The 11,073-nt window shown below is 42.1% G+C and overlaps 1 protein-coding gene across 2 annotated transcripts; it reads right to left on the bottom strand.

Moving 5' to 3' along the window:
* Positions 1-5,894: 5,894 nt before the first annotated feature.
* Positions 5,895-8,575, bottom strand: LOC119367493 (B3 domain-containing protein Os06g0194400-like). Of its 2 annotated transcripts, XR_005176328.1 has the most exons (8): positions 8,359-8,575; positions 8,145-8,252; positions 8,039-8,049; positions 7,782-7,947; positions 7,480-7,686; positions 7,155-7,258; positions 6,927-7,004; positions 6,191-6,215 (listed from the first exon to the last, which is right to left on the bottom strand). XR_005176328.1 is itself a non-coding variant. In XM_037632988.1 (7 exons), the coding sequence occupies exons 1-7, from the start codon at positions 8,485-8,487 to the stop codon at positions 6,177-6,179; spliced, it is 738 nt and encodes a 245-aa protein (XP_037488885.1). In that variant the 5' UTR covers positions 8,488-8,575; the 3' UTR covers positions 5,895-6,176. The 2 variants fall into 2 exon arrangements, 1 of the variants encoding a protein (XP_037488885.1); XM_037632988.1 differs by lacking the exon at positions 7,155-7,258 and having other exon boundaries at positions 5,895-6,215.
* Positions 8,576-11,073: the final 2,498 nt, after the last annotated feature.

The following is an 11,073-nucleotide window of genomic DNA, read 5'->3' on the forward strand; positions in this document are numbered from 1 at the left end:
ATAAAAGCAGAAACTATGGTTCTGTTACCCACTGAGCTTCATATTAAGCATGAGGCTGAGATGAGGCTGAAGGATTTGCTCCGTGAGGAAGAATTAAAGTGGGCATTGCGGGCAAAGGTGAGAAAAGTTGTCCAGGGGGATGCGAATACTCAGTTCTTCCACATGATTGCCAATGGCAAGCACCGGAAGAAGAGGATCTTCCAGCTAGAGCAAGATGAGGGTACAATAGTCGGCCAGGACAACCTGAAAATCTACATTACTGAATACTATAAACGGTTGTTTGGACCACCAGAGGAGAGCTGTGTATCCCTGGATGAGTCTAGGGTTAGCGATATTCCTCAACTTACTTCTGTGGAGAATGATGTGTTAACTGCCCCTTTCTCGGAAAAGGAAGTTTTCGAGGCTATTGCCAAGATGAAAAGTAATACGGCACCGGGGCCGGATGGTTTCCCGACTGAGTTTTACAAGAAGTGTTGGCATATTATCAAAGGGGACCTGATACCGATGTTCCATGATTTGTTCTCGGGACATTTGCAGCTGTTCCAACTTAATTTTGGAACGATAACGTTGTTGCCTAAGAAAACAGATGCCATGAGAATTGAGCAATTTCGGCCTATCTGCCTTCTCAATGTCAGTTTCAAAATATTTACCAAGGTTGGCACGATCAGGCTTACTCAGATAGCGCACGCTGTAGTTCAACCTTCTCAAACGGCTTTCATGCCGGATAGGAACATCCTCGAAGGGGTTGTCGTTCTTCATGAAACGCTACATGAAATTCATACGAAAAAACTAGATGGGGTTATTTTCAAAGTGGATTTCGAGAAGGCCTATGATAAAGTCAAATGACCGTTCCTCCAGCAAGCTCTACGAATGAAGGGTTTTGATGAGCGCTGGAGACATCAAGTGGAAACTTTCACGCAAAAAGGCAGTGTTGGCATTAAAGTTAATGATGACATAGGCCACTACTTCCGAACGCACAAGGGTCTGAGACAGGGCGATCCTATGTCGCCTATTTTGTTCAATATTGTGGTTGATATGTTAGCGATCCTGATTGGGAGGGCCAAAGAGGCCGGTCAGGTGGAGGGAGTGGTGCCTCATCTGGTGGATGGTGGTCTGTCCATCCTGCAATACGCTGATGATACAATCATTTTTATGGAACATGATTTGGCCAAAGCGAGGAACATGAAGCTAGTGTTATGCCTTTTCGAACAATTGTCTGGGCTGAAGATTAATTTCCATAAAAGCGAGTTGTTCTGTTTTGGTAGAGCCAAAGACGAATAGGAAGCTTATACACAATTGTTTGGGTGTGAAATTGGGTCTCTACCTTTCACATATCTTGGTATTCCAATACACCATCGTAAGTTAACGAATGGTGAGTGGAAGTGCATCGAGGATAGATTTGAGAAGAAACTAAGCTGTTGGAAAGGAAAACTCATGTCTTATGGAGGCCGGTTGATTCTGATTAACTCGGTGCTCACGAGTTTACCTATGTTTCTGTTATCTTTCTTCGAGGTACCAGTGGGGGTGAGGAAAAGGCTAGACTTTTATCGTTCTCGCTTCTTTTGGCAGAGTGATGAGTCTAAGAGGAAGTACAGATTGGCCAAATGGGATATTATCTGCAGACCAAAGGACCAAGGAGGACTTGGTATTGAAAACCTTGAAGTCAAAAACAGATGCCTCCTTAGTAAGTGGCTGTTTAAGTTGTCGTCTGAGACAGAGGCAACTTGGGCGCAGATTTTACGTAGTAAATATCTGCACTCAAAGACTTTATCCCAAGTCACTCTCAGACCTACAGATTCGCCGTTCTGGAAAGGGCTCATGAGGGTTAAGGCCGCTTTCTTCAACAAAACGAGATGTATTGTTGGTAATGGAGATGATACGCGATTCTGGGAGGATACGTGGCTGGGTGACGCGCCTTTGGCTACACAATATCCAACACTATATCGTATTGTTCAGCGTAGGGACGCTCTTGTTGCGACGGTGATGCAGTCTATTCCTCTAAACATGCAGTTTAGGAGAGTGCTTGTTGGACCTCGATGGGAAGCATGGCTTCACTTGGTCCGTAGGCTGATAGACGTTCAGCTAAATCCTCAGCCCGACCAGTTGTGTTGGAAACTAACTAAAACTGGGGTGTTCACGGTAAAATTGATGTACATGGATATTATTAATTCATCTGTGATACCTACGACTAAGGAGGTCTGGAAAGTTAAGGTTCCTTTGAAGATTAAAGTGTTTATGTGGTTTGTGCATAAACAAGTTATTCTTACAAAGGACAATCTAGTTAAGCGCAACTGGACAGGATCTACTAGGTGTAGTTTCTGTGATCGGGATGAGACTATCAAGCATTTATTTTTTGATTGCCTGTTGGCACAAGGGTTGTGGCGCATTGTGCAAATTGCCTTTAATATTACTCCACCGAGATCGATAAACACGTTATTTGGGGCGTGGCTGTTTGGGATTGAGTCCGAAACAGCCAGACACATTCGTGTAGGAGTATGTGCGTTATTATGGGCAATTTGGAATTGCAGGAATGATTTGGTTTTTAACAGGACAACAAATATTCATTTTTTGCAGGTGTTATTCCGGGCTACGGCGCTGATCCGTACTTGGTCCTTACTCACTCCGACGGAGGCCAGGGAGCGTTTGGTTACTGGATCTGTCCGGTGGGAGACGGTAGCGCGGGATATCTTCAACCGGTTTGGATGGCGATCATGTAATAGGATAGGAGTTTAGTTTACCTATCTGCTATTTTGCCAGCCGGGTTGTGGCTTATCTCATTTCTGCCTTGCAGTCGATGCTCTATGTGAGCTATAGGCTGCTTTGGTTCCTTTTTCTGTAAGACCTTTGTTCAGAACCTGTTTATTTGTTTAATAAGAGAGGCCGTATGCATCGATCTGATGCAGAGGCCGGGGAATCCCCCCTTTTCAAAAAAAAAAAAAGAAGGATAGCAAACCAGAATGTCCTCTTGAAATCTACTGTATAGTAAACTGTACTGTTCAAGAACATGTTGGAAGTTTGAATGGAGAAAATAATCATTAAGTCTGGGGCACGAAGCATCATAGTAGAAGGAAATGGTTACATAGCAGGAAAAAAGGAACTCGCTTTTTTAACACTAACTATTGAGACCTAATGCATATAATAGTAAGAACAACTTACCTTGTGCGGTTGCAACAGTTGAAGCTAAAGGCGTCAACAGTGGTCCTTTTCGTAGTAGGAACTTCCTCTGATTATGTAGACCTGCATCATTTACATGGAGGTTGCATTGTTAGTCATAGTAAATTTCAATACATGGATCGTCCCTATCATCATATCTTAATGACCCCTTTTTGTTCATTTGTAGTAATTCCAGTTTCGCAATGCAGTAATAACTCAATCAACATACCATCATTGTTTGGCTGCACAAAAACATTAGATTTAAAGACTTGAACAATAATGTGGATAACACCAGTAACTCACCTAGCAAAGTTTTTAGAAGTTTTAGAATCATGATGCTCATTTATAACCCAACAAATTGTACAGAAAAAACATAAGAGAAATGACTGGTCAACTCTGACCACATGTGGTTTCCAAAGAAATCCTGGGTCCCAAACAGAGCTCTAGAACAACTTTAAGAATCTGACCTTGAACTTTGTCCTCTGAACTAGCTGGAACACCAAGCAATCACCATCAGCCAGCTTGTGACCGATGGCGAACAAGTTCCACCCAGCACCGATGGCACTACTTGTCGCAAGGTAATGAATCTGAAACTCGACACCTTCTTCATCCACCAGAAACATCATCTCATCACTCAACTGGAGATACCTCTCTCTGAATTGCAACGGGATGCCCTGCAAAATATCCAACCAAATCAACATCTACTAAAGCCATTACCGTGCAGATGGGATTGAAACAATGCATCTCAAATGTAGTCATCTTGCTTTACCAGACCACGTGTGGCAGAGTAATTAGAAACCGGCTTGATGAAGGAGGGTTGGTCGGAGCTCAGCTGGTTCTTGAAACTGTTAACTAAAGTATGCTAACAAATTTAGAAAATGTTCTCTAAATTGAAAAAAACACGAATTTAAAATTTTAAACTTTAAAAACTTCACGAGATTTAAAAAATGTTCACTAATTTAAATTGTCCACGAATTTGAATAATGTTCTAGAATTTTAAAAATGGTTCCCCATGTTTTGGAAAGTATTCATGAATTACAAAAGAAATATGAATTTTAAAATTTTATAAAGTTAAAAAGTTCACTATTTAAAAATATGTTCATAAATATTTAAAAATGTTCAAAAATGTAAGAAGTTGTTCAAAAAAATTGAAAAAGATGTTCATGACTTAAAATTGAAAAAAAAATGAATAACCAAATAGGAAAAGAAAGGGAAAAAGGGAAAGTCAGTAAAAACAATAGAGAAAACAACTAATAGGAAAAGGTAAGTCGGAGACAACCTTCCTAAAACCAAGAAAACCAATTCCATAAGCTTCCCCGAACCGGAAAAATGAGCCCCCCTACATGGGCAGAATCAATACTACATGTTGTTGCTTCTAGACTTGGTATTCATGTTCCATTGCAGATCTCATCATAACCAATCACCGATGAACCAACATAACACCCTTCATCATCTCTGCAAACTGCAGCAACAAGTCCTTTAACCCCTAATCTTGAAACACCTCTGCCTACCTGAATCTTATGATCGACTCACTGGAGGGTGCTGATGCCTGGTTGCCGTCCCACTCCAATGCATGCAGGCTTGCTTTTGTGCACACCTCTAGCTTAGCAATAAATCTGAGAATGAAAGCATAAGTGACTATTGGATTTCGAAATTACTCTTCATGAATTGACCCTTTTTAACAAATTCAGTATTTGTTACTGCTTCTTGATATTTGCCAGCCAGACTTCATGATCTTTTGATTGATCAACAGACATCGCATTTGTAACATCATTGACAAGCATCCGCACGAACGGTGCCATACAACATCCAGTCAATGAATGGTGCTAAGAGTCCGCGCTTGAACTGCTATCTTACTACAGAAAGGCGACTCCGCCATATGGCCACCAGCCCTCACTTTGCTTGTTGGTTGTGGCGATCTTGCAAACCTCCTAACAAACAATTTTAACTCCTGAGGGCACTTTAACCTTACATAGCCCCTTCCACCATTTGCACACCTCCATGGCATCTGAACTTTCAACTTTGCCTTCCAGCCAGTTTTCCATTCTTCTCTTTAGTTCTACTATTCTTTGGTGATCTTGCGGAAAATAAACTTGTTTTCTCATAATAATGCGATTTCAAAAAACCATCATGTGTGCGATATGGCCGATTGCAATTTTTTAGGCAGCTCTTACATCCATGTGCAGCTGTTTATTCCACGCTCTCTCCGCTTCATTGATGAAGTGTGAAACTTTTACTACTGCTAATTCTGACAGGTACAGATTTTCCTTGAAAGAGAGATGAAATTTTCGTTTTCTAACCTAGGTTTGGCTTAATTGCAAAACGAATATTATGTGCACATGAAGCAGAGTGCAAGTGGTCTGATGTGTCGTCAACTTTGTTGAGTTCTTAACATTGTAAACGCTTATTACTCATATCTTTAAGAGTGGGATAAAGAAGGGGGGCAAGGAGATTTTCTACACCATATCACTTGAATGCTCGTATCTAAAAATCGTGTGCATGATAAGATATTTCGTTCCTAGATTTTTCTTCCCAAAATGAAGGCATTACCGTACCTTCTTCGCCTCTGCATGATGAAGCCAAACCCTCACATACAACAAATACGTATTCAAGAAATTAGCGTCGATTAGCCAATTGCCAGTAATGCATTTGCATGTTCCACGTGCAAACATATTCACCAATGAGGAAACTGCTTCTCGAGGACCACAGTGAGGCAGGTCCGCATTCGGAAACAATCAAAAGTTTGGAATCCTAACAACTTCATAGATAAAGAAAATGAGATAAATTTCTCGCTCAACAATTAAAGGTACTAACTAATTAGCAGCCACACAGGTGCGATGAACAGTCTTCAAGCAAGTGCTGAAGAATCTGTAATTTCAGGAAGCTTGATCTTAACCTTACTCTGTATTAAGGTCAGACAAATTGCATTCAACATGGCATCTTATCCGGCTCAGGTAAAATATGAATGCTAGAGGATGAGGCCAGCCGCTGTTGCACCTTTAGGGGGTCAGATAACGGCTTCTTCAAAGATTATGTTGCGCTCCATGGATCCTTTTTTTGCCCTGATGATCAATTGGTAAACAATCTTTATTCAGTTCAGACTGCATGTTGCTCTCACTCACCCAACAATACTTACTGGTAGTGATCAAGAAACCATGTGCTAGCTGTTCTACTGAGTAAAAAATTCTTTGAAACTTTCAACGTGGCAGGAGAACCGAAACATAGAAAAGCAGTGATAATTAGAGCAGTGACGTCAACAGGAGCAGTATATGGATAAATCCATTATCACCTCATTTTGGTTGTTCTATAGATATGTTTGGATTTTGATACTGTTTATTTTTATGGATAAAGATAAGAAACTGTATGATTATGGAATATTGAACAGCTTAACAGGGTTACATAGAAGTGGAAAAAGATTGCAAGTAATGATTCATTAATATCTAGAGTATAGTTCATTCTTTGTAGAAAATTACCCTTTAGCCTTTAATATGATGTTAACTCATTATAGTTTAACTATTGTACGCAGAAGCAAATGAAGGATCATCTAGGGATAAAAAGAAAAGATGGCAAGCCAGAAGTTCCTCTACATATCTACTGGATAGAAAACTGTAAATTGTTCAAGAACATCTTGGAAATTTAAATGCAGAGAAGAATCATTAAGTTTGGGGCTCCAAGCATCATAGTAGAAGGAAATGGTTACATAGCAGAAAAAAAGGTACTAGACTTTTACTAATTATTGAGAACCAATGCAGAAATTGGTAAGAACAACTTACCTTCTGCAGCCGCAATAGTTGAGCTAAAGGCGTCAACAGGTCCTTTTCGTGATAGGAACTTGCTCTAATTATGTAAACCTGCATCATTTAATAAGGATAAAAGGTCACAATAGTTGAAGCTAAAGGCGTTAACAAGTCCTTTTCATAATAGGAACTTGCTCTAATTATGTAAACCTGCATCATTTACATAATAGAGGTTGCATAGTTCGTCATGGTAAATTAACATACATGGATCGTCTCTATCATTATGTCTTAATGATCCCTTTTGGCCCATTTACAATTCCAGTTTTGTGATGCAGTAATAACTCAATCAACATCACATCAATATTTGGCTGCATAAAAACATTGGACTTAAACACTTGAACAATAATGTGGATGACACCAGTAACTCACCTAGCAAAAAAATTAGAAGTTTTAGAATCATGATGCTCATTTAGAACCCAGCCTATTGCACAGAGAACCCCTAAGAAATGACTTGTCAACTCTGTCCACATGTGGTATCAAAAGAAATCCTGGGTTCCAAACAGGGCTCGAACAACTTTAAGAATCTCACCTTGAACTTTGTCTTCTCAACTAGCTGGAACACCAAGCAATCACCATCAGCCAGCTTGTGACCGATGGCGAACCATTTCCATCCAGTGCCAAAGGAACCCCTTAGTGCATAGTAAGGCATCTGAAACTCGCCATCCTCTTCATCCACCAGAAAGATCATCTCATCACTCCACGGCAGATACCTCTTATTGACCTGTGACCGGATGTTCTGCAAAATATCCGAGCAAATCAACGTCAAGTAAGCTATTGTTGTATTGATGGGATGGAAACAATGTATCATCAATGGTAATCTTCTTGCTTTACCAGCCAGGAACTTGTGGCAGCATAATTGGAGATGGGCTTGATGAAAGAGGGGTGGTCAGAGCACAACTGGTTCTTGAGCTCTTTGGCCTTGGTCAAGGCGTAGGCCCTCGCTTCCTCAGCCACGTACACTAGATCAGGTGGTAATGTCTTACTGACATATGTTCCGCTGAAAGTTAATAAAGATATGGAATCCTTCATATTTCCTATGCATAACATATTTCGATGGAAAGAACAGTTTGGGTGAGACATGGGTGTACCTCAGGATACTCTTGTCGAACACAAACAGACACACATTCTTAGGGTTAGTATGGGTATGTGGCTAGGAAAGCAAAGGGGAAAAAAGCACGAAATCCCCAAACGTACGATGTTGCGGTAATCAGGTTGCCTGGGAAGACTGGCTACGCGTCCGGACCGCCGGGTCGGCGCCGGCGGCGCGGCAGCCTTCCGCAGCTTCAGCTGCTTGGTCTGTGGCTGCGGGGCACCAACCAAATCAAACGAGGTAAAGTAAGGAACCAGACTCCGAAGCATAGAAGGCAAGACCTCTTTTGTGACGAAGGAGGCATGGGAACGAACTGACCGGCATGGGCTTGACGGCGGCGTCGCGGACGGCGGCGGAGAGGTGGTGCAGGCGCAGCTCGCCCAGCTTCCGCTTGTTCTCCTCCACGTGCCTCCTGCGCTGCTCCTCGTATGAGTTGGGTTCAGCCATGGCGCTCCGGCTGCCGACTTTGGGGGAGCGAGGTGGGGTGGGGAATTGGTGGGGAAAGGGGGCGATTTGGGGAGGGCGGCGCCGTTCAAATTTTGAACAAAGGAGGAAGAGAAGGTCGTTGTGAAATTTATGCCGTGGAATTTTAGCAAGCTTGGGCTTGGGCCGTCCCCGTTGCCAGCCGCTTGGGTGGGTTCTCAATCTTCCTTGCCGTGACCCCAAAACAGCGCGAATGCTATATCTCGCTTATAGCGAGTATAGCACTCCTCCTCTCTCTGTCACATGTGATCATAGCATCAAATTGCAAATCTCTATTTCTAATGGAGCAGTTGGTAGTCTCGCTTCCAGGGTTTTTTTCGTCCCACCACTTTCGTCCGGTTTTTTTCGTAGGTTAACCGTCGTAGATTTTTTTCGATGCTGGTTTCTTATTCACCAGTTTATTTACCCCTCAGCTCTTTCCTTGCAAATCAGCACTTTTCAAACGTGCACACAATCACGGATCTAAATTTATTAACTTATCCAAATCAACCGATACCTTCCATTATTGCAAATTTCTTTAGGAAACAAATAATAGATTTTAAGGAAACAAATAAAAGGTTTTAAAGACGCTTCTAAATTAATTAACCTTACCTTAAATCACTCAATCACTTTAATTAGAAAACATTTTCTTTCCTAACTGCACCCCGCTTACTGTGCACATAACAATCCGAAGTAATTAGAGTCACATGATTGAATCCATTTATTTAGAGCGACATGATTGCATTCCGGGATGGAGGCCATGATTTCGTCGAGGTCGTTGCTGCCTCCTACACTCAGGGTGTGTCGCCGAGATCGAGGCAAGCATGAGGAGCTGTGGCCACCGCCATGGTCACCCCATCGCAGGGGATGGAGCACGCCGTCGGCCTACAGCTTGTGGAGATCACTGTTGCTCTTCAGGTCGCGTGGAGACCGGATCTTGCCGATGTGTCCCTCCCCGGCGACCTCCTCTTCGCCCGGTTGACCGGCATGGATCTCGCCACTACTGCCCTCAACTTCTCTGCCTCGAGCTCGACGGTCAGCCACCATGGATCCCCCAGCTGGAGGGTCACGTGAACCAGCCGTCCTCCCATGCTGCAGCGGCGAGAAGGTGACATGGCTCTCCGTACACGAAGAGTGGAGTTCGGTCAAGTACTTATATACTTGGCCTCTACTGCTGATCCATGTACATGGAGAAGAACAGACAACCGCTCATTCATACTTCGTTCCACTCCTTTGCGCTACATTACTGGAGGCGACATTTTCCTATCTCTCTATGTTGTAACAAGCCTGCTGCCTGCATAGTTAATGGATTTTTTTATTTAAATTTATCGCTGCTTAGTGCTTTGTTGGAATTGTTCACCCAAGATTCTTATATATAATCTGAGCGTATGTAGGCATACTTAGCTTTGCTATTCCATTTTTTCTGGCGCATAGAAATAAGAGTATTGTCCAGGCTAGGTATTCAATTGAGTATAGTATTTGGATTGCTATCAGAATGTCTTTTCTATGCATGTGATTTCTCACATCTGGTTATAATATTTGTGAAGACGTGCATTGCACGTGCACTTGGAAGCGGGCCCGTGGCCCGCGCTGGACGGCGCCGACGCCGACCCGAGCCACCTCGTCCGCGTATTCTTGGAGCTGTGGCTGGTCAATTTACATGAAATTAATTCCCTCAGTTCTGGTGGCAAATATAATACACATAATCCATATTGTTATGCACTAGCGTGTATGTGTGAAATAGATGGATTATGGTCCCGTACCCAATAAGATGGATATATGTGTGTTAGAGAGAGAGAGGGAGAGGGGGATAGAGAGTGAGGAAGAGGGAGGGAGAGTGTGTGTCTGTGTGTGTGAGGATTAGATGGTAAAAAAGGTCGCAAATGACATAATATTGAACTCTTAAAGTTAATGTGGCCCCGTTGTAACGCACGGGTGTTCTTCTAGTGTGTGGTAAATGCCATCAAAGAAGGTACCGAAGGCCAGAATGCAATCATTGTCAAGGAGATTATAGCGGCATCAAGACAGTTCATCAGATGTTCCTTTATCTTTGAAGGACGAGATACCAATATTGAGGCACATAGCCTCGCTAAGCATGCTCTTGGATTTTCATTGGAACGCCATATGTGGCTCCTTAATACTCTGGACCTAAATTGGATTCCTATCAACCTTGTCTATGTTCAGTAATAAAGAGTGTGTTAACACAAAAGAAAGGTCAGATCTCTCGCTTCCCCTAAGAAAAGATTTGTCTAAAGAAAAAGAAGAAAGATCACTCGCTCGCTCGGCGGGCGTAGTGGCTGGTCCGCTTTTCCTTTTCTTTTTATTTTCATTTTTTGGCTCTCCTTTTTTCATCACCACTTTTTCTTCGGTTTTCTATTTTTCTTTATTTTTACCGGTTTCCTTTGTTTCATTTTTGGGTCTTACTGATTTTTTTTTCTATTTTTCCCTTTGTTTCTTTTTGTTATTTTGCAGTTATCATTGGTTTTTCTCGTTTGTTATTTTTCTTTGTTTGTTTTCTTGGTTTTCTTAGTTTTCATTCTTTTTTGTTTTCCTCGCTTTTCACTGTTTTCC

This window comes from Triticum dicoccoides, chromosome 2B (genome assembly GCF_002162155.2).
Source record: "Triticum dicoccoides isolate Atlit2015 ecotype Zavitan chromosome 2B, WEW_v2.0, whole genome shotgun sequence".
Classification (NCBI taxonomy): domain Eukaryota; kingdom Viridiplantae; phylum Streptophyta; class Magnoliopsida; order Poales; family Poaceae; genus Triticum; species Triticum dicoccoides.